Source organism: Pleuronectes platessa, chromosome 21 (genome assembly GCF_947347685.1).
Source record: "Pleuronectes platessa chromosome 21, fPlePla1.1, whole genome shotgun sequence".
Lineage (NCBI taxonomy): Eukaryota > Metazoa > Chordata > Actinopteri > Pleuronectiformes > Pleuronectidae > Pleuronectes > Pleuronectes platessa.
Window position 1 is genome coordinate 20,197,856 of NC_070646.1, and position 24,349 is coordinate 20,222,204.

Below are 24,349 nucleotides of genomic sequence, written 5' to 3' on the forward strand. Positions count from 1 at the left end.
CAACCTCGTTATGAAAAGCTGTGCTAATCGTAAGGTGTCCTTCAACGGCATGCCCGACAAGTTGCCATGAAACAGCATTTATACATATATATATATATATATATATACAGTGGATACAGTCTACACACCCCTGTTAAAATGCAAGGTTTTTGTGATGTAAACAAATGAGACAAAGCTAAATCCTGTCTGAACTTTTTTCCACCTTTAATGTGACCTATAACGTGAGGGAAAAATAAAAATAAAAAAATAAAATAATGTGCACACATCCAAATCAACAAAAGCATGGCTTCACCAGAAAAAGATTCATGTTTTAGAATGACCCAGCCAGACCCCAGACCTGATTCCAATTGAACATCTGTGGGGTGATCGGAAGAGGGCTGTGCACAGGTGATGCTCTCGTAATTTGACAGATTTGGAGCCCTTTTGCAAATAAGAGTGGGAAAATATTGCCAAGTCAAGATGTGCCATGCTATTAGACATCTACCCCAAAAGACTGAGTGCTGTAATAAAATCAAAAGGTGCTTCAACAAAGTATTAGGTTAACGGTGTGCACACTTATGCAACCAGGTTACTGTAATTTTTTTTTTTTTTTTTTTCCTCCTAAAAGATTTCAGATTGTTTTTCAACTGAATTGTTCACGTTGTAGGTCACATTAAAGGTGGAAAAAGTTTGGACAGGATTTATCTTTGTCTCATTTGTTTACATCACAAAAACTTTAAAATGGAACAGGGTTGTGTAGACTTTTTATATCCACTGTATATATGCAGTGTGTGTTTACAGTCTAGAGAACCAGGACGGTATTGATGTATGTGCATGCTCCAGCGATACTCACCTTTAATATGGACTTGGCATAGCGAGAGAATGGATATCTGTCTATATCCAGAGGCAGTTTGAGCTTGTGTTCTGCCTTCACCTGTGGAGGTGCAACCTCTATTACCCGTAGCAAATGCTGCAACCCTGGTGAAAGATGATGGAAGTAGTATCAAGAAGGAGAGAGCCCTATATATGTGCAGACTGTAATATGAATACAGTCAGTCTTCCAGTTGAGCTTATGAAGCTGACCTGCAGCACTGAAGAGTCTGGCTGACAGCTCAGCAGGGATCTCCAACTTGCCCACATCCTAACAATGGTTATCAGTAGAGAAACAGGCTTAGTTCTTTTTCACAGGTTAAAATCTGTATTTTTTTTCCACTTTTATTGATCTCCATGATGATAGCATTAGATCACTTAGTTTGTTGTCTTACCATTCCTGCAAAGACAGACTCTGTCTTTGTTACAGTTTTTTTGTTCCCCTTGTGAAATTCCTGAAATGAAAGACATACAAAGCCAGTCAATGTAACATCTTGTCCTTGTGTGTTGAGTTATGTTCAAGGTTCAGTGTGTAGAATTTAGAGACATCTAGTGGTTCAGTTGTGGTACCTGTGGTAGCCTTCAGTTGTCATAAAAGGTGTTTAGTTGGTCCCTTTTGGGCTACTGTAACAAACATGGTGGCCTCCATCGAGAGACCCGCTTCCGATGTAAATATAACAATATAACAACAATTCTTACAATTTAGATATTTACACTACTGAAAACTCAATAGGATTATTTTATATTTAATTTATGCCATAGATCCCTTTCACCTAAATGTTACACTTTGGACTGTTCATGCTTAATTTAGCATCCTTAACATAAAGCTCTTTGTAGAATCACTGTGTATTCCTCAGTCCTCAGGTGAATTATTAGCTTGTTATCCAGGTACGTCATAGAATTTAATGCTTCCTCATATCTCCATGCGGTATTTATTATTTAACAACCTGTGATATACATCTGCAACCAATTTGGTCTTGCTGCTCTGCTCATATAATTGGCAAAACAACTCTGAAATCAAGGTTTGGTTTTCTTCAGAAGGTTTACAGTAGTAGTATTACTTCAATAAAGCACAGCAGTATCACTCCAATATGATTGAAAAAACCTTCCTTTCTAGTTTAAATTATTATATTTATATTCCATCGTTAGTTGATTATTCTCTTGATTATACTGGATACAGGTCTCCAGATAAAGACCCAAAATATAAACATAAATGTGATACGCAATAGAGATTTAACTTGGTGTACAAACATTTAAAGTGCAAATATTCATTTTTTATCATTGCTTCATTTCACTAATTTCAAAGTTATCAAGTAACTCTGTTTTCTATAAATAAACAGGCAGCCCAACCCTGCACTAGCACATGAGATTTACAATGACTGCCCTTCCCAAAGCAAATAAGTGTATCATAAATCATAGCAGAAAAAGGTCTTGATTATCGAAGGGATTTAACTATGTAATCTGGCATTAATCATAGGAAAATAATACAACAAAATGAACAAGAAAGAGAAGTTATGAGTTTTTCCATTTCAATTTAGCTGACAAAATCCAGTAGATATAATCAGTTATTCTCTTGTTTATTTTGTATTGCTCCTCCAGAGATCTAAAAGACACTGTACAACTAATACGTAACTTGATCTTTGTGTGTAACATTGGTCACATGTTTTAAACTTAAGTAAACCTTATGCATTACTGCTTTTTATGTTTTAATTGTATGCTTGTCTGCACGAGCACACTCATAATACATTTGACACATTTGAATTTTCAGCTACCTAACAGACAAAGAGTTAATTTGACTTACTTACTGGTAAGTGCACCAATTTACACCAAAGTATCTTCCTTTTCTCCAAAACCCCCACAAAATCACCTATTCATTTCCATAGGAACACTCCTTAGAATTATTTTACACATTTCCTTGGAAATTATTAGAAAACTACAAGAGTGCAATAAAATCTAAATTAAAGTCCAGTCACAGAAAAGGTGAAAACTAATCATTTACAAAAAAACATGTGCTTATATTTTATCAGAAGTTACAGTAAGATCTGTAAAGCTCCAATATGAATCTGGTCTTTTAAACTTAATTCTGAGGTTAAGATTATGAACAAGTGAACAGCTGCCTTACGCAATCTGTGAGAAGACACCTCATAGAACCACTTTTCATGGTCAAAGCCTTGAAAAACAACAAGAGTATGATAATAAGAAAACTAAGTTAAGAGAGAATAAGAAAAATAGATTAAACCCAAGCAGTACCTGAGAGAAGAATCTTTAGGTTGATTCAAAAACAGCTTCCTGTGTATCTATCCCCTGGGTTTGCACTATTTTAGGAAAAAGAAGCCTCCTGTTAAAGCTAGAACTAGAAGTCTAAGGAACAGGTTACAGAAGGTGGAACAAGAGATTTAGTGTTGTTTCAAATTTCACTGCGAGAGGTTGAAGTCCATGTCCAGAGTGTGTAAGCAGGGCGTGTTTGTGTCTGTGTCAAATTGACATGACTAATGCAAGATAGGAAAGTTGGTTAAAGGAAAGGGATGAGATTTCTTATAATAATAATTAATATGTATTTATAATAAAAAAACGTAAATTAACAATAATCAGAATATAGATTCCATTATGAGGTGAAAAAGCAATCTCAGAGACAATTAAAAAAGAAAGGTGACCAAAAGTACTGGCCACAGGTTTTTTGTTAGAGAAAAGGTTTACAGCACAATAAACTAAACAAAGATGCGGTTGCCAGGAAACCCTATCAGGGGCTTTGCTGGGAAACATCTCTCTTTACTATTTACCTTCCTCCAATGACGTCTCTTAATGGTGTCTCTTGTTACCAGCATAACCGCCCAGAACTGGGTGAAGGACTGCTTCAGACGCTTGTAGTACTTCCTAGATGAAGGGAGGGGGCGGCAACACAAAGTGTTCAATGTTAATATATCACTCGCTGACCTCATTTTAGGCTTCAGGTGAAACGTAACTCCCTCTCAGCTCTAATTTCTGCCTCATCTTTAAGTTTTCTATTCTTCTCTAATCAGCCTCTTTATCACCATTAATTGAATATTATATTTATAATTGTGTTTTTATTGCTGCTCATTTGAAATTAGGAATTTTGTTCTCATTACATTCATGACACTAGATGGAAGTAACGAAGTAACAAGTCTTTGTCGTTCAGACATTCTACTTTTCTTGCACTTGAGAACTGGCTTCTTATATGTCAAAACTAATGCGCTGCTCTCAGTTTGTCTCGGACAGGTCTGCTTAAAATCCAAATCCAAAGATAGGATGGGACCCATTACACCAAATTTGCATCATGCAAGCTAGAAACTAGAATATGCTCTTTTTCTCCATCGTTTCACCAACAAAACAATATTTAGTTTTAAACTTTATTAACCTCTGACTACAGATAGATGGTTAAATCGTCAGAAGTAGGCTACGCTGTTGTCCACTTGTTATTATAATTGACAATGATGTCACAGTGTGCTGACATTTGGTTTTATTAAGTTCAGACTAAAATTATTGTTTTCTTTAGTGTCACAGCTCATGCAAAGACTAAAACAACGACTCTCAGGTGGGGCCATTAATAAAATACAAATCAAATACCAACTGAACAGGCTTACAGCTGGTCCAGGCAAACAGGGCTAGTGGGTTGTATGGCAGGTCTATGAAAGTCATGTGATAGCCAAGCTCAGTAGATAAGACATCACTACCTCTAAGCCTTTAAAAGAAAAAACTTAACTACACACATACACCTATAGGCAGTAAAGTCAAAAGCTTACCTATTTAAGAAACTTAATAAAATGTGGTTGCGATAAAATAATATAAAAGGAATAAAGGACTTCAAACGACACAGTGGTACCAGAGTTACAATCGGATTTTAATAAATGCTGTCCTATAAAAATACGTTTTGAGCAGTGATTTGAAGATAAGCAATGAGTTGGCGAACCTAATCTTGTCAGGCAGGGAGTTACAGATCCACTGGGCCCTGACAGAGAAAAGCCCCGTCAACCTGAGTATTCAGCCTTGACCTAGGGACCGCTAACAAGGACAAGTTGCGACTGGGATTGTAGGGAGTCAGAGCTGCGAAATGTAACAAGTGGCCAGCCCATGCTGAGCTTTGAAAGTTATTAAAAAAACCTTCAAATCAAACCTAAATATTCAAAATCATTACTTATCTTCCAAAAGTGAAGAGTCTTTAGTGTGACCGCCCCCATTAAACAGTGGTCAGACAAAGACTCTTTGTCCTTTCTTCTACTACTTCACTTTACATATTCAGATTTTACTTCTTCACACACTTATTTAGTATATCGTCTTTCCTTTTTTATTGTCTCACAGTTAAAGTTACCCTATGGATTAACTTAAACTTAAGCGCATGTTTAAGTTACTTCCCTGCGAGAGATCAGCCAGCTATTCAGAAGACCAGTGATTCATATGCTTATTTTTGTTAATCTTTTAAATAACTTTTACAATTAAAATAAAATTCTTGTTTAAAAATTTTGGAAATTTAACTTCATATGACCATCACCAATTTTTCCCAGTATTTCTATGACGAAGTTAAGCTTATTCTTATCAATTGATAAATTGTCGATAACGTTATTACAGCAGAATCCCTTTTATCGCATAACCTGCCACAATCACCCAAATAGTCACCTTTCAATGTCATTGCCAGATATCAAGATGTTTAATTTATTCCATTTTGTATTTTCTTTACATTATGATCCGTGTAAACATTCCCTTAGTAGATAGTCAATAAATCTCATATATTTGTATCTGGTTGTTGCTTTTGTGTCTTTTTAAGTGGAGAACAAGATCCATTGAATAAAAAATTCATGATCTGAGACTGATTATTTATATAGGAGCTGGTGCCCCAGTAATGCGTAATCATTTTTTTACACTCCCTTCTCTCTCCAAGCAGTACGAAAGGTCAGCCTATAGATAAAGAGCCAACCAACAGTAAATGTTAGTGTCTACGCTGAGTGACTTTTATATCCAACTCAGTTGCGCCAGACAGAGAGACACCAACTTCATCTCTGACCAACTTTGACTCTTTTGCATATTTCACCAGTGGCAAGACGTAAGGACACAATGTGATTTAGGAATGCATATTTAGACTTAACAATCCAATAGGATGCAAACACCTACATGTAACTTAGAGAGTGTCAGCTATTCTAGCCAGTCATGGATGTGCTGTTGGAATGGGTGACAGAAGTAGAGGAAGATACAGTATATGGGGATGCTGTGGGAGACATTTTAAGACTTGGTGGAGACAATTGCTCATGTTACTCTGTTAGCGTTTGTTTATTGCTCCACCTCCTGGTCTCCTTGATGCATAAAGTCTACATTAAAGTAAACTCCCTGAGTTCTCTTTTCACCAGCTTACAGAACACTTCCATAACAGAAGGCCTCTGGAATGGACCATAACACAGTAGAAATGTGTATTGTGGTCAGACGAGTGAGTATTTCACGTATTTTTTAAAGAAACGAATGCCGTGTGCTCCGGACCAAAGATGAAAAGGAACATCCAGGCTGTTACCAGCAACAAGTCCAAACGCCAGGGTCTGTCATGGCATTGGGTTTTGTCAGTGCCCTTGGCAAATGTAACTTACAGTTCTGTGATGGCACCATTATTGCCGAAAGGTACATAGAGATTTTGAAAAGCAGCATATTCTGCCTTCAAGATTCAAATTTTTTCAAGGAACATTTTTCAACAAGACAATGTATAACCACATTCTACACAAACAAAAGGCATAGCTGCGGAAGAAGAGGTGCCGGTGCTCGACTGGCCTGTGTGTAGTGCCGACTTGTCCCATATAGAGTTTGTGCCACATTTTGCATTTCAAAATGTGAAAAAGGAGACCCTGTACTGTTGCACACAGCAAGACTTGTTTGCTAGAAGAATGGGACAAAATGACACCTTAAACACTTCATCACTTGGTGTCTTCAGTCCCTAAATGTCTTTTAAGTGTTGTGAAAAGGAATGGTTATAATACAAAGTGGATTTTTTTTTTTTTTAAATAGGTTACAAGAATCCAAATTTCTTTTTTGAAAAAACAATAGAATTCTTGAGGTCAAAGATCATATAATGTGGTTTTGTATCGTTCTCATTGTGATAAAATGTGGAGCCAGTAACAGAGTACAAGATGAGATGAAAGCTGAAAGCCCTTCTCATCACCTCTCTACCAAACTGAAGTAGGTAAGGATCAACACTCAGCAACAAACTCGTCCAGCCACTTGGCTCAAAGCACTTTGAGCCATTAGTCAGCTTACCACAGTCAAAGACTCAAAACCAAGAATCACAAGTGCAATATATATTTGATTGACCTTGTCTCCTGAAAATCTAGAGATTTTGTCACAGCTTTTATCAACCTATATTCCTCTCTGGTCTCTATGCTCTCTATACCTGGCCTGGTGTCCTCGAATGTGGCTCTGAATGACAATGGCTTTTTGTCTGAAGAACTTGAAGTTCCTTCTGCAGAGGAAGCCCCTGATGTTCCTCTGGATGGTGATGGCAGCCCAGGTCTGAGTGCTGTTCCACTTCTCCTCCAGCTGCTTGTACAGAATCTCCTTGAGGAACAGCTAACACACATATAAGTTTGAAAACGTTGATATGTATAGTAAAACTTCCAATGAGACTCATTATTAAGTAAATAGGTACCTTGGTAAGACCCAGTCTGTAGTGTTCTTCCTCTGCACCAACCATGTCCAGCAAAGCCAGTGTCTTTTCTTTGTCTGACACCTCACTCAATTGCTGGGTCAACAGAAGCCCATACCTGTGAAATGGATCATATGGCAAGCTCATCTTGGAAGCTCTTAAATCCCCAATGATGCAAATTATTTGCTAGTGTCAGCACCATAACACAACTTCGACAGATCATCTCTGTTCCTCCATACATATTAATTACTTTTGTTGTGGAGGGTACTCTAAATAAAAGAAGCCTCTATGAAATAACAGATCCACTGTGGGAAACATTTAGCTTTACACTGTTGTTGCTTGCAAATGTTTATCTGAATATTCCCACAATTAGAATAAATTGGTTGTTGTGAAGTGCTATACATATTTAAGTAACAAGTACTCTAATAATGATGTGGGCAGGTAGGCTTTGTATATTTGCAACACCTTTCTATGAAGTACGAGTATTGAAGCCGGATGGGAAAACCCTCTTTCCGGATGTGGATAGTCTCCAGCATCCCTCCATGCCTCAGCTGGGCTGACATATAGTCCACATCAAAGATACCTGGTAGCTGAAAGAAGATATTTGAGATCCAATGCAAGCATTGTTTATCCAGGAAAATACTGTCGGTACCTGATATTATAATACTAGATGACATTTAAATTAATCAATTGAGGTCACCTTAACATAGTTTGGCTTCAGACAACGAATAAACGTAGTTTTGCATCTGGTTATAAAGTGAGAAAAAGCAAAGACAAATATTACTTATCAAGAAGTTGTTTCATCTTTAGACATGCCTGCAACTGAGAGCTGTTTAGTATTTAATTATCATAAAAGGCACAACAAATGTTCAGACCCATTCAGTCAATCTTGCAAAATCTCTTGTAGAGTGATGATTCACAACAAATTAATTGTTGGATATATTTGTCATGGAACTTTATATTCCATTACTTATATTTAAATAAATGACCCCAAGAGACTACAGCTGCTAAATGCATGTAGTCAAACTGTATCCCCTTCAAAGGTTTTTACTGATCAAATTATTTGCGTGTTGTTACCTCTCCAGGCGAGTGATGAGTTCATTCAAGGACTGGAGGAAGTGTGAGGCAGCAGTAAAGTGCTGCTGGCGAAGGCCTTTCCTTCTCCAGCCAAGCTCTCTCTGCTGAATGTAATCATCATGAACCTTCTGGAACATCTCTGACACCATCTGCTTAACACGGCCATATGAAGTAAACATTTTTTTGTTTGTGTGTTTTTTGATTCCTATGGGTGTTTTGAAATAACTGGTTTCTCATATTTAAAGTCATTGTACAATGTATTTCCTTAAATATTTGTAGTCTTTAGACTACTGCTGGTCATGATACCACCTATAAATCATTTACACTTTCAAACATTTTTTTTTGTGTAGCTTGTTGATAATTTTTACTATACAATACTTAATGACACTATTTTCAACAAAACAAATTATTAATTAATACGAATTTATTTTCACGACAGGTTTGACTTTTTTATCAGCAGAGAATATATAAATTGGTGATCTGTCTGACATTTCTGGACATGCAATTTGCTTAAGTAAACTTCACTCCCATGCATGTCAAAAAAACTTCACTTTGTCATTATGACATCTGGTACATAGAAGAATATGTCTCAGGTGATATACTTATCACACACCTGAGATCCTTGAGTAAGATGCTCAGTACTGGACACTTACTGTACAATATGTTTTTGTACCTCCAATTGGTTAATCAGTGAATCTTAGGGTCCCTAGATGCCATCCACTCAGTTGGTGCCCAATCATCTTCATCCAAGCCCTCTGACTGCTCTTCTCAGCACTCTGGAGAAGTCTATAGCAGCTCTCGGTGCGGCGGCTGCTTTTACGGCTTTCACAACCACAGCGGACGCTTCCGTGCGGGGGATACGCTCCCTTCGTTCGATGAACGGAGAAACAAGAGCCTTTCACAGCTGCTCTAGGAACACCCTCCGCTTGTTCAGCTTGCCCAGCATACAGTTTGGGTTGATCTTTCTCCATATCACAAAGGTGTTGTAGGAGGAGACGTCGATAACGTTGTGAAATACAACCATGGGCCAGCGCGCGGTCATCCTCTTTGTATGTTCCGATCACCTTGTCTAGGTTGTCCACGCCACCTTTGCTGCGGTTGTAGTCCAGGACGGTTGTAGTCCAGGACGATGACCGGTTTCCTGTGCTCAGGAGCAACACGTTCCTGTTTTTCTTTGGGATGTAAGACACCAGAGTGGCGATGGGCGTGAATGCAAACTTGGAGGAGAACATCTCTCTTCCCCTGACCGTCAGCAGCCCTCCATAACATCATGCACTACCCGCAACCCCAAGTTCCATTCTGGGCGTCCGTTGCCCGGCTTTCCTGTATACACCTTCATCTTCCAAGCGTAGCTTGCTAGGCATGTACTGACAGAAAGGACACCGGCCTATGGAGGAGAAGAAGAAGAAGAAGAAGAAGAAGAAGAAGAAGAAGAAGAAGAAGAGAGGAGATGAGGACGAGGGCTAGCAGCCGCTATGTACATGACATAATAACATAATAATAATAATAATAATAATATAAAGACTAACCTCTGAACGGAACCAGTTGCTCATCCACGGTCACTTCGGGCCCTGGGTTGTAGAGACACGGTAGCCGTGCCAACCATGTGTCCAAGACTTCTCGAACGGCTGCCAATTTGTCCGTGGCTCGTCTCCAGCGTCTCGTCTCGTCGAAGCGCAGCCATCTGGAGTACGTGTGGAATAGTTTGAGGGGCATCGTGGCACGAAATATCGCCCGGCCGTTCTCGGGGTGCCACAGGCCGCTGGCGGCATCGCCCCGGGACCTGTACACGCCCGCTAAGATCAGCAGCCCTACGTAGGTGCGCAGGTCGGTCTCATCCATCCCTTTCCATTCGTCACCGTAGTTTCGACGACCCTCCCGTTTAGTCATCTCCAGGATGATGTTCTCTACCGTCGGCATGATGAACAGGCGGAACGTCGCGGCTATGTCACCGGCACGGGACTTTGCATGCATCGTGGGGCCCGGACAGACCCCGCTTAGAGCCGCATCAACGGCGGAGGAGGAACAGCGGCTCCCCCCTTTGCCGTACGCCCGCGATGCCCACATTATTTCCCCGTTTCTTGACTTGAAGGTCTCTCTTTCCACGAGTCCCATGGCGGTGGTGATGAAGCCGTGGTCTTGTCCCTCTTCTTCTTCGTCCAAGGATGACAAATCTGCAGAAGCATCACCCACTGGGTCGTAGTCCTTGTCGTCTCCGTTGTCTTCTACCTCATCATCCAAGTTGTCCTCCACGTCGTCCTCAACGTCATCTCTGTCTTCTCACCGGTCTGCTACTCCATCTAGTTGTCAGTCCGCTTCTAGGTCTGGCTCTGTTGCGTCCTCTTGGGCTCAGAGTTTCAATTGTGCAAACGCGCCGACGTGATATCATGGCATGGTCAGGGAGGGTGGCACACGGTGAATGGGACACCGGCTTCTTTATATACTCCTCTACATTACAATTGGAATCAGGTGTGGGTCTGACTGACCCGACATTGCAGCACCCCAGCGCCCTCCCTGGGGGTCTAATTGGCTCTCTAGAGGAAGGCGGACCATGCTGCTCTAGCGTCGTAGAATGATGGCTCCGAGGAAGGCTGCCATGTCTCACGCTCTCCCACAGCGCTTTTTTATCTTTTAAAAAAAAAAAATTTAATTTATTATACTTTATTTGGTATTGTGCACTCCGGTAAAGCGAGCCCTTTCATCACATATGATAGAGAATAACTATCTATCGGGTTGACGGTAAAAAACACTTTTTCACCGCCACCAACTACAAACAAAGGAGACTACCCATGGCGCTGTATACCTGTGATACAAGGAGCACGGAGGCGACGACGAAGGAAACAAGGGTCGCGGGCAAGCGTCCTGGTCCGGCTGAGGAAACGTGAAAACCGGCCTCTTCTGGCTAATGTTCAGTCCAGACAACAAGCTGGACGAACTTCGTAGCAGGATGGCTTTACAACGGGTCATTAAGTTTTATAACGTGATGGTTTTCACGGAGACTTGGCTCGACCCCTTGATCCCGGACTCCGCCATTGTTCCCGAGGGGGTCTCCATTCACCGCCAGGACCGGACAACAAACTCGGGGAAGAGCAAGGGAGGAGGTGTCTGCTTCATGGTGAACAATCTGTGGTGCTCGGATGTGAGGATTATTTCTTCGGGCTGTTCTCCGGACCTGGAGCACCTCATAATCAGATGCTGGCCTTATTATATCCCGAGGGAGTTTACATCGGTCATTATAACAGCGGTGTACATTCCGCCACACGCCGACACCAACCAGGCATTGGACGAGCTGCATGCGGTGATCGACAGGACAGAGACACCACGGCCCGAGGCTGCGTTTATCGTGGCCGGGGATTTTAACAACGCTAAAATGAGGAAAGTCCTGCCAAGATACTACCAGCACATCAGCTGTCCGACCATCGGTGCGAACACGCTGGACCATGTTTACACTCCCTTCCGGGGTGCGTATAAGGCCCTCCCCCGCCCCCCATTCGGCAAATCAGATCACGTTTCAGTTCTGCTGCTGCCTTCCTATAGGCAGAAACTCAAGCTTGACAGACCGGTGACTCGGACCATTCAGCGGTGGACCGACCAATCAGACTCGGAGCAGCCCCCCGGCTGTGGAGATCGAAGAGGCCCAGGAGGACCGCTGCCCCCCACCGTCATATCCAGGGCAGACGTGTGGAGATCTCTTAACCGGATCAACACACGCAAGGCACCTGGACCTGATGGCATCCCTGGCCTTGCTCTCAAGGTGTGTGCAGATCAGCTGGCAGATGTTTTCAGTCTTCTTTAACCTGTCACTGCTCAAGTCTGTAGTCCCTGCATGTTTTAAGAAGACCATCATTGTCCCTGTTCCCAAGAAAACGCAAACCCTCTGCCTGAATGACTACCAGTAGCACTCACTTCCATCATAATGAAGTGTTTTGAGCGGCTGGTCCAACCATTCATCACCTCCTCCCTCCCTGACTCTCTGGATCCTCTTCAGTTTGCCTACAGGTCAAATAGGTCGACTGCATATGCCATCTCCCTCACCCTTCACACTGCCCTCTCCCACCTGGACCAGAGGGACACATATGTGAGAATGCTGTTCCTCGACTACAGTTGAGCATTCAACACCATTGTGTTGAGTCAGCAGCTTCAAGTTCCTCGGGGTCCACATCAGTGATGACCGGACCTGGATCCATCACACCGACTCCATCAGGAAGACGGCCAGACAGCGGCTCTTCTTCCTCCGCAGGCTGCGGAAGCTCAGCATGGACTCCAGGATTCTCTGCAACTTCTACAGGTGCACCATAGAGAGCATCCTGACTGGCTGCATCACCGCCTGGTATGGCAGCTGCATCGCCCTAAACTGTAAGGCTTTACAGAGGGTGGTGAACTCTGCCGTCTGGCCGATGGTACCGCAGCATCCGGGCCCGCACCACCAGGCTCAGAGACAGTTTCATCCACCAGGCCATAAGACTTTTAAACTCCTCTGAACTGCAATAGCTCCACCAAACCAGCACCATGGCATATTTGCACTATTGCACTATTGTTGTTTTATTTCTCTCTTCATCTGTAAATATATATTTTTAGATATATATTTGATTTTCTATTTAAAAATTTTGATATTCTATTTAATTCTATTTTATACTAGAGGGGTGCCCAGAGGGGGGTGAAGACTGCTCCCGCTCCTCTTCCAGGTCCCAAGATAGTGGTGAAGGCAGCGGTGCCCGATCCTCTTCTGGATCCCCAGGTGGCTGTGACCCCACAATGTGGTTTTTTGGCAATGGGGGGTATGTGGAGGTAGCTTGTCAGAGCACATCCAAGTGACAAGGGAGATTTAATTGGCACTGCTGAGGTTAGTTAGCCAATTATTCTTCCTGGATTAAAAAAGCAGCAGCAGAGCTGCCATCTCAGAGAGTGACACACATGAGACAGTGAAAGACGCATGGATAGAGCTGAGGTGAGCTGCCACGATGCCAACTGAAACTACTGGACAATTTATGTTTGCCGTTCTCTTCTAATGAGGCATGTTTAAACCTGAATAGTTTTTCTCAGGCTGTTGTTGGGAGACCCCGGTGGCAGCGTCGTTTGCCAGTGTTGACATATGTTTTCCAACTTTCCAGAGCTGTAGGACCTGGCAGGGTTAATTTGGTGTTTTTGCCTTGAGTGAGGCTGGTCTTTTAGCCCACCGCACTGTCCTTTAGTGTTGATGAAGTTGGGAATAGAGGACATGTGGGATCCTCTCCCCACTACTGTTTGAGAGTCTTGGGAGATGGAAAGACATCAAAGCAGCCATGAAGGTGGAAACTTGTGAATGTCCCTATCTTCCATTGGTCTATCCAGGAGATCTTTCTTTTTTCCACTCCTTCCCATCTCACCCATGCCCTTGCCTCACGCTTTCATCACTCAGATCACACCAGAATGTGGTCCGAGTGATCAGATCTAAAGACTCATGAGGACAAATTGGGGTGCGTCCAGACCTGGGCTGAGCGCTGACCACTTGTTAACGGATCACTCAGGAAGGTTGTTTATACCAGGTCTGAACAGGGTCATTGTAAATCCCCTGTTCTTCCCTCCTTTAGACCCAGGTGACATTGCTTTACAATGTCTGTACCAGCTGATCACGCCTATACAGGTGCATCTCAATAAATTAGAATATCATGGAAAAGTTAGTTTATTTTGATAATTAAATTCAAAAAGTGAAACTCATATATTATATAGATTCATTACACACAGAGTGAAATATTTCAAGCGTTTATTTCTTTTAATTTGGATGATTATGGCTTAAAACTAATGAAAACCCAAAATTCATTATCTCACAAAATTTGAATATTTTGAAAAAGTTCAATATTGTAGACTCACGGTGTCCCACTCTAATCAGGGAATTATCTAAAAACACCTGCAAAGGTTTCCTGAGCTTTTAAATGGTCTCTAAGGCTGGTTCCGTAGGCTACACAATCATGGGGAAGACTGCTGACTTGACAGTTGTCCAGAAGACAGTCATTCACACCCTCCACAAGAAAAGGGTCAGCCACAAAAGGTCATTGCCAAAGAAGCTGGCTGTTCACAGAGTGCTGTATCCAAGCATATTCATAGAAAGTGGAGAGGGAAAAAGTGTGGTAGAAAAAGGTTCACAAGCAACAGGGCTAACCTCAGCCTTGAGAGGATTGTGAAGCAACGGCCATTCAAGAATTTGGGGGAGATTCACAAGGAGTGGACTGAGGCTGGAGTCAGTGCATCAAGGGCCACCAAGCACAGACATATTCAGGACAACTGTCGCATTCCTTGTGTCAAGCCCCTCCTGAACCAGATACAACTTCAGAAGCGTCTTACCTGGGCTAAGGAGAAAAAGGACTGAACTGTTACTCAGTCGTCCAAAGTCCTCTTTTCAGATGAAAATAAATGTTGCATTTCATTTGGAAATCAAAGTCCCAGAGTCTGGAGAAGAGTGGCGAGGCACAGAATCCAAGTTGTTTGAAGTCCAGTGTGAAGTTTCCACAGTCGGTGATGATTTGGGGAGCCACGTCATCGGCTGGTGTTGGTCCACTGTGTTTTATCAAGTCCAAAGTCAACGCAGCCGTCTACCAGGAAATTTTAGAGCACTTCATGCTTCCTTCCGCTGAGAAGGTTTCTGGAGATGCTGATTTCATTTTCCAGCAGGACTTGGCACCGGCCCACACTGCTAAAAGTACCAATACCTGTTTAATGGCCATGGTATCACTGTGCTTGATTGGCCAGCAAACTCGCCTGACCTGAATTCCATAGAGAATCTATGGGGTATTGTCAAGAGGAAGATGAGAGACACCAGACCCAACAATACAGACGCGCTGAAGGCTGCTATCAAAGCAACCTGGGGTTCCATAACACCTCAGCAGTGCCACAGGCTGATCGCCTCCATGCCCCGCCGCATTGATGCAGTAATTCATGCAAAAGGAGCCCCAACCAAGTATTGAGTGCATATATATGAACATTCTTTTCAGTAGGCTAACATTTCTGTATTAAAAATCCTTTGTTTTATTGGTCTTATGTATTATTCTAATTTTCTGAGATACTGAATTTTGGGTTTTCATTAACTGTAAGCCATAATCATCCAAATTAAAAGAAATAAATGCTTGAAACATTTCACTATGTGTAATGAATCTATATATTTTATGAGTTTCACTTTTTGGATTTGAAATATCGAAATAAATCAACTTTTCCATGATATTCTAATTTATTGAGATGCACCTGTATTTGCACACAGTCTGATCACTCCCCTATCCACACTGTTTAACTGTTCCTGTGTCCTTCACTCTGGGTCAGTCCACTGTGACTGGGTTGTTATGTATTTAAAATAAGTAATCTTCCTTATGGTAAAAGTGTTGTTACGAAGGAATGAATGTATGTATTAAAATTGAAATGGGTGGAGAAGAGTGACTGAAATTGTTGTCTTTAATTCATGATACTTTCAGTATATTACCTGTTAATCAATTCCAAACATTCAGCTTTGCTATGCTATGCTAAGCAAATGGGCCCACATTGATAACTTGTGTAAGTTTTTAGTTTTCACCTTTAACTGACTCCTGGCAAAAAGTTCAACCACTTCTGTCTTGAACTGGTCATGGTTCTTATTCAGGAAATTCTGAACCTAAAAAAGGAAAGAGCATTATTTAAAGTAAAACTGTTGTCACTGCATCAGCTGCAATCAATTGTTTTGCTTTGCCTGGTACCTGATAAGTGACAGGTCCAGCATAGTGATAAATAGTAAAGACTGGAAGTGGACTTTTTGGCTTGGCATAGTGGGGGCTGTTCCCATGGTGGTAGTGGCATTTCTGGAGGAAGGTGTGGTCAGTGGCCTGAAAAATAAAAAAAATGGAAAAAAGAAAGCCCTTAATGATCAATGTATCAATGACATTTTATTTGCATAGCCTAACTTCACATATCACAATTTGTCTCATAGGGCTTATCAAGGTGCGACAAAAACTTTTAAACAGTGGAAAAAAACAAGAAACCTCTGCTAGAGCCTCCCACTCCCAGGACGGCCAGAAGTGCGATAGATGGCACGTGGAATGGACAATTAACAACATTATAATAAACAGTTTGTAACATAATATAAAGTTTATGAATTGAGGAGTTATTGTCAGTTATGGCAGAGCATGTGAGTAGGCCTAGTGTATATCAGCAGTCTCGTTAAAAATAATAGTCCAGGTTCAGCTGCCACCACGATCAGGTTCCATCAGGTCCATCATCTGTCAGGGATCGGATGAAGCAGTAGGACCCAGACGCAGGCCAAAATCAAGGATTGTAATTTGAATGAAAACAGAGTCTTTAACGGACAAAACAACTATAAACACTAAAGGGGAAAACTGGAGAAACAAAAACACAAGGAGGAAAACACAGGAGGCTTACACAGGGGATGCAGAGACATGGGACACGGGACAGGAGAGCAGGACAGGATAGGAGAACAGGACAGGACATCACAACAGTTAAACAAACGATCCGACGAGGACAAAGGGACAGTGAAGGCAGGGGCAATTGAACACAGCTGTAACACATGACAGGACTGGTGCAGACAATCACAGAGACAGGAGGTGAAGAACACACTAGGATCAGGGCCTACAAAATAAAACCGGAAACAGAAACACGGAGTGTGAAAACATGAAACAACTCAAACAGACATAACACAGAGATTTACTAATAAACAGAAAACACTTCAAACAGCGGCAGAACCTAAACAATTGAAAATACAAAACCGTGACAGAACCCCCCCCCAACAAAACTGTGTAGAATAATATTGAAACCTCAAAAATGTTTGATACATCCTTGGCTGTTGTAGCTGACCCTACAGATCCCAAAGAACACAAATGCATTCACATTGAAAACATATAATATGCTAATTATATGTTTACCCAGTTGTCCCATATATTTTTGGAAAAGTGATCAAACCCATTTGTTAGAGATCTTAAACATTGAATAAGGTGAATACCCGAAGGATACAAAGAGGGATATATGTATATTTATGAATGTGTGTGTGCGTGTGTGCATATCTGTACCTGGGGGAGGCAAGTCTGCTCATCCAATATATGCAGGATGCCTTGTGGCCTAGAGGAAATCAGTTCCAGACAGGAGTTGAAGTTCTTGAGATGCATGAAGTTCCACTGGATCTGTTCTGCACTGTATTCTTCCTGTAGGACACACACATTGATACTGCAGTGGGTGCTCATTGGTTTAAAGACTGCTAGTTCTTGGTTTCATTGACCAGTTTACCTATTACTTAGATGAAAACACAGACTACCATCATCAACCCCATACTGAAAGGTAATGCGTGTCACATAGGCACGTGGTCGTGATTTGAAACTATTAATAACTATCAAGTAACTTTGTGGAAGTTTTTCTTGGCTATTGGGGTCTGTGCAGCCGACCACAGCGCATCTTGAGTGCTTCATTTGCTTCATGCTGCTAGCTTGCTATTCCAGGTGTATCCGAGGTTTGCAAAAACGAAGTGAAGTACGAGTGTAGGTGGGGCGGGGGGGATGATATGGGGGGGGGCCAAGGCCATGTGTCAGGGCTGGCAAATGGCAAGCGTTAACCCAAAAGCATGACAATGAAGCAGTGTTGGAATAAGCAAATTTCTTGGTTTATTAACGTAGCAGGGGTCAGAAGCCAGGCAGTCAGTCAGAGAAGGCGAACAAATCTAGTAAGGAGCAGGCAAGACGGGAATCCAGGATATAGCAGGCAGGTCACAACGGAGATCAGGCAGAGAAGGCAAAAATCCGGTAATGAGCATGCAAAACGGGAGTCCAGGGAAATAGCAGGCAGGTCACAACAGAGATCAGGCAGACGACAAGTCAGTAGGGAAAACGCTGGAAGGCTAGGTACAAACACACTAAACCAGGGGTGTCAAACATACGGCCCGCCAGGGGTCCAGCTCGGCCCGCCGGATGCAAGGCATGCTCTAAATTAAAAAATTAAAATTAAAATAAATCTTAATTTGTTAAATTATCATCGTATCAGGCCAGCATAAAATACCAGGAGCGGAAAATGTGTTTGTGTCTGCAGACAGCACATACACAGGCCCCAGGGCTCCACCTATACTCACTCACTCAGAGAGATAAATAGATAGATAGATGGATACTCTATTAATCTCGTGGGAAATTTAGGTCATCCAGTAGCTTATACACTTAACCGTAGACACATAGACATAGGTAGAACATTGCAGATACAGGTACATGAATGGGTCTGACCCTATGGTACAGAATGCAATGATGTGGTTGTGTTAGTGTCAAAGTGTATGAAAGTGTTCTTGTGCTGCTGGAGTGTATAGTACAAAAATATATATATAAATATAAAAACAACAAATTATATATATATATATATAAATATATAAGAATATGTAATGTAAAAAGGTAAAAGTCTGTGCATGGGGCTAGTATAGCCAGAGACACACACATGAGATCAGAGCTCGTTCCCGTGAAGCAGCCGGTCAGGGACAAACAAGACAGTGTTCAAAAACCAAGTTGAAAAGAAAGTACAATGAAGCCTGTCTTGCTCTTCGGTTCAAAGTGAATGAAGGAGGACATCAGGAGAGACCAGTGTGTATTTTAGGTCTGAAAACTCTGGCAGCTGTCGGTGTGACGGTCCTTTACAAATCTGGGACTCAGTTGCAGAAAAGAAGCACGGGAGACAGCAAGATAAAGTATAAAAATAAAACTTTACTTTAATAGTCCATTCAGGGATAAGGCAAAGTCGTAAATCCAGGCAGAGTCAAAAAGCAGGTAGTCAAAAACACGGAGGAAATAACTGGAGCGCATGAACACACGACGGAGACAATGCCAATCTGGCAGAGGGTGAGGGGAAACACAGGGTACAAATAGGGAGTGCTTAATGACAAACAAGGTACAGGTGTGTGGGGAAACCAACAGGAAGTAAAGCTAGACACAAGACACAAGAACCCGGACAACAAAATAAAACAGGAAGTGAATACAAACAAACAGACTTAACAGATGTTACAGACAGTATGAGACCCAACAAATTAAGAAGACACTTAGAAACATTACACCCTAGTCACATGCATGTGTTCTTTTTGGTTGAGCTTTATCATCATTGTAACAAAGTGATTATAATTTAATAATTTTTTTCTCTATTTTTGATAAAGTACAGACTGATGGAGGAATGTAGTGATAAATGTCACCTAAAGTACTTCAATTTAGTTGAATTTAAGCAAAGTTGAAACAGATTAACAGAAATAAATGTTGCATGTTTTAATATATCTGTTTCCTACCATCATTGTTAATAATTATTGTGAGAAATAATTAACATTGATGTGATCAGACAGTCTCTTCACATATATTATTATTATTATTAAAAGGTGATCTTTGCAACTTTGTTATTCAGGAAGTTTGTATCAAACAAGTAGCCCTAAGTACTACTCAGTACCTTTTGAAGTAGCTCTCAGTTTCAAAAAGGTTGGTGACCCCTGCCATACAACATCGGTTCCCAAACTGGGATACGGGGTACGCAAAGTGGTTCAAGGGTTTCGCAGTGGTGTGCACGGAGCCCCGGGGTCTGGAATCCCACCTCAGCCCTCACCGTTCACTTTCAATGCGTGCGGCAGACTCCTAGGTCCGTGTTCCAAGACGGTTCGGAACCCCCGTTATGCTGGCTTCATGTTGGTATCCGCCGCCGCCACGCCCCCCCACCCTGAGCGACGCGACGTCGTCCAGGGTGGAGGGGCGACGTCGCGTCGCCCCTCCACCCTGGAAAGTACGCCGCCCTCAAGCAGCTTCTCCTCCGGCGCTACAGCTTGTCAGCCGCGGAGAGAGCGGACAAGCTACTGTCGCTTCCCGGTTTGGGCGATGGTTCGGCAGTGGACCTGATGGACGAGATGCTGTCGTTGCTGGGCTCCGAGGATGATGGTTTCCTTTTCCCGCACATCTTTCTGCGTCAGCTCCCGCTGCAGGTGCGCGCAGCCCTCGCCAACTCTTCTTGTTTGGCGGCCGGCGACTTCCGTGGATTGGCTGAGCAGGCGGACCGGATCCTGCTGACTTCGAGGAACGTCTCCGTGCAGAGTGTGGCCGTGGAGTCCTTGCAGCCGACGTTGGAGGACGAGTTTCCGGCATTGACGGCTGCAGTTTCCACCCGCAGACAGCGCGGCCAGCTGTGTTTCTTCCATCAGCGCTTCGGCAGCAAGGCGCGCCGCTGCGTTCCTCCGTGCGCGTTCGAGGCACCGGGAAACGGAAGAGCCGGCGCTCGGTAGCAGCCGTGGGCGCTGGCGAGCAAGAGGAGCTGCTGTTCGTTCATGACTCCATATCAGGTAATCAGTTCCTGGTGGACTCCGGCTCGCAGAAGAGCTTTCTCCCTCCTGCAGCTACGGACCTCTCGGCCTGTGGCAGTGGTCCGCGTCTGACAGCGGCTAACGGTTGGGCTATAGAGACATTTGGTACAAAGTCTGTGACTGTGTGTTTCAATGGACGCAAATTTCTGTGTGACTTTGTTGTAGCTTCCATTACGGTTCCTATTATCGGAGCAGATTTTCTGTGCACTAATGGGTTGTTAGTGGATGTAGCTAATCGCAGGCTCATTGATGCTGTGTCTTTTGCGTCTTTTCCGTGTCAGACAGGGGGACCCGGGCCGTTAACACACGCTAATTTCGCGGCATCAAAGGATGTCTTCCAGCGCTTACTGGCGGAATTTCCTTCGCTGACAACGCCCGCATTTTCTGCCGCGGTTACTAAACACGGCGTGGAACATTTCATTCCCACTGCGGGTACGCCCGTTTTCGCACGTTCGCGTCGCCTCGACACCGTGAAGTTAGCCACCGCGAAGGAGGAGTTTGCTACCATGGAGCGTTTGGGGATCGTTAGGCGGTCCAACAGCCCGTGGGCTTCGCCGCTCCACATGGTGCCCAAGGCGGACGGGTCTTGGCGGCCGTGCGGTGACTTCCGCCGTTTAAATAACATCACGGCCCATGACCGTTATCCCATTCCGCATGTTCAGGATTTTTCGATTCGTTTGGCGGGCATGACAATTTTTTCTAAAATCGATTTGGTGCGAGGTTATCATCAGGTGCCTGTGCGGGCAGAGGACGTGCCAAAGACTGCAGTCATTACACCGTTTGGGCTTTTCGAGTTCCTGCGAATGCCGTTCGGCCTTAAAGGCGCAGCGCAGACGTTTCAGCGCTTGATGGACTCGGTGTTACGTGACCTCGCGTTTGTTTTCGTCTATTTGGACGACATCTTGGTGGCCAGCCCGTCGGTTGATGAGCATTTGTCGCACCTTAGGCAGGTTTTCCAGCGCCTTGATGGACATGGTCTCATTGTCAACACAGCCAAGTGCCAGTTTGGGCTGTCTGTCATAGACTTTTTGGGCCATCGCATTTCGTCGCAGGGTGCGGTTCCTTTGCCCTCGAAGGTGCATGCAGTTGCGGATTTTCCCCGTCCAGTCTCGGTCAGGTCGCTACAGGAGTTTTTGGGCATGGTAAACTTTTACAATCGTTTCTTGCCTCGTGCAGCCCAACTCCTGCAACCATTGTATGGTGCTTTGAAGCTTAAGAAAGCCAAGGACCAGGTTGACTGGACCCCTGTGAGGATCCAGGCTTTTGAGGGGGCTAAGGCTGCCCTGGCTAACGCGGCGCTTCTGGCGCACCCCGCGTCTCGGGCGCCCATCGCCCTCACGACCGATGCTTCGGATGTGGCTGTCGGTGCAGTTGTTGAACAGCGTGTTGCGGTTGCGTGGCAGCCCCTTGCATTTTTTAGCCGCGGTTTGCGAGACAGTGAGCGAAAATACAGCGTGTTTGACCGGGAACTGTTAGCGTTGTACCTGGCTACGTCTTGTGTGAACGTTTTCACCGGTAGCTTAAGGCGTCATTGCGGGCTGCGCTCTCAGACGCGAACTGGTTGGATCGGTTGCCGTGGGTGATGCTCGGGTTGCGCTCGGCTCCTAAGGCTGACCTGGATGCCTCGCCTGCAGAGTTGGTGCTCGGTCAGCCGCTCCGCGTCCCAGGGGAGTTTCTGCCTCAGAGCTCGGCCCCCTTTCCATTTCCTTTTGCGCGTCCTGCGTCACAGGCCGCTTGTGCACCGGTGCCCGTGCATCATTTTTCTCCTCGGTCTTTCGTGCCAACGGATCTCGCGACCACTCGGTTTGTTTTCGTGCGTCACGATGCTCACCGGTTTCCCCTCCAGCCCCCGTATGACGGCCCGTTTAGAGTGTTAGAGGCGGGTTCTAAAAGTTTCATTCTGGACATGGGCGGGCGAAGGGAGCGCGTTTCGTTAGACAGGCTTAAGCCAGCTCATCTGTTGGCCGGCGAAGAGGTGCTACCGGCCCGGGTTCCCCGTCGTGGTCGCCCCCCTTCTAAGACCCCTGTGTTGTTTTCTCCAGTTGTGCCTCCTGATCCTGTGCCTGTTGTAAATGATGTCCCTTCTGCCTGTTCCACCCCTGCGTTATGGACGGGGGTCGGCGTAGCCGTTATGGTCGCCTCGTTAAACCCCCTGAGAGGTACTGACTTTTGTCCCATTTTTTTTTCTCCCTCTGGGTGTTCGGGGGGGGGGCTGTGTGGCGTGCACTCAGGGGTGTGTCCTCTCACCCAGTGGGTTGATGGGTAATGTTAGAGGCTTTAGCTATATATACTTCCCGTATGGGGAACATGTGTAGTTCTGAATAAACCACAGTAAACAGTACCTGCGTCTCTGCCTTTCCTTGTCTTGCCACATTGTAATGATTATTATTAGGGCCTGAGCACCGAATGGTGAGAGGCCCTATTGAATCTGTAATATGTATTATTATTATTTCCATTTAGGGGCCTTTTTGAGGGTCTAGACATGCTCAAAAAGTTATGAAACTTTGTAGGAAATTCAAGGTCTACGGACATTTTTGTATTCTGGAATAATTTGAATTGGGTGTGGCAAAATGGCTCAACAGCACCCCCTGGAACGCAACCCCTAGGTTTCCCTTTGTCCGATCTTCACAAAAATCGTAGGCTACGTGTATCATGACCAGACGCAAATAAAACTCTCAAGGGGCATTATGAAAAACGCAACAGGAAGCCCCCCATTTTGAATTTAGTGGCCATTTCGGCCATATTCCCCATTTTTACTTTGACATACTTGTCCCAGGGCTATCATCAGATCAACTTCAAATTCAGATGAGTGTCATCACAACAAGATAGAGATAAAAACTGACTTAAAAAATCTATTTTCGTCACACCGTGTGACCGTGGCATGGCGTTAAAGTTTGATTAAACGCCATCAAAACACAAGGTTCTGTATCTCTGACAAACATGGTCCAATGGAGTCCAAACTTGACATGTAAGACAAGGGTCCCGGCTTGATGACATCTACACAAAAATCATGACTTAAAATCCCAGCGCCCCTGGTGGAAACAGGAAATGTCTTGTTTTTTTCAACATTTTACTTTGATGTACTTGTCCTAGAGCTTTCATGAGATCAAATTCAAATTGATATGAGTGTAATCACAACAAGACGGAGATAAAAACTGATTTAGAGATCGAATTTTCGTCACAACGTGTGACCGTGGCGTGGAGTCAAAGTTTGATTAAATGCCATCAAAACACGAGGTACTGTATCTCGGACATACACGGTCCAATCGAGTCCAAACTAGACATGTACAACAAGAGCCCCGGCTTGATGACATCTACACAGAAATAATGACTTAAAATCACATATAATTGTGTCTTTTTTTCTTTCTCAGGTCCTCCATTCTAGTCCTCCCATTATTAAATAAAGATTTAATTGTGAACTCAATGCCACTCTCTGATCTTCTTGAACCCCAAAAACTGATGTCATTTGGGTCTAGTATGACCCACAG

At 43.6% G+C, this 24,349-nt stretch overlaps 1 protein-coding gene across 1 annotated transcript in view; it reads right to left on the reverse strand.

The window, feature by feature from the left end:
* myo15b (myosin XVB) overlaps positions 1-24,349 on the reverse strand; it is a 130,992-nt gene that overhangs the window by 53,842 nt on the left and 52,801 nt on the right. Inside the window, exons 14-25 of the mRNA XM_053414195.1 lie at positions 17,581-17,712; positions 16,258-16,383; positions 16,098-16,175; positions 8,561-8,709; positions 8,184-8,229; positions 7,949-8,073; positions 7,487-7,601; positions 7,232-7,407; positions 3,630-3,723; positions 1,245-1,304; positions 1,063-1,120; positions 833-957 (exon numbers count right to left, since the gene is read on the reverse strand). Of these exons, the coding sequence (XP_053270170.1) occupies positions 833-957; positions 1,063-1,120; positions 1,245-1,304; positions 3,630-3,723; positions 7,232-7,407; positions 7,487-7,601; positions 7,949-8,073; positions 8,184-8,229; positions 8,561-8,709; positions 16,098-16,175; positions 16,258-16,383; positions 17,581-17,712 (1,284 nt within the window). The remainder of the gene's footprint in view (positions 1-832; positions 958-1,062; positions 1,121-1,244; positions 1,305-3,629; positions 3,724-7,231; positions 7,408-7,486; positions 7,602-7,948; positions 8,074-8,183; positions 8,230-8,560; positions 8,710-16,097; positions 16,176-16,257; positions 16,384-17,580; positions 17,713-24,349) is intronic.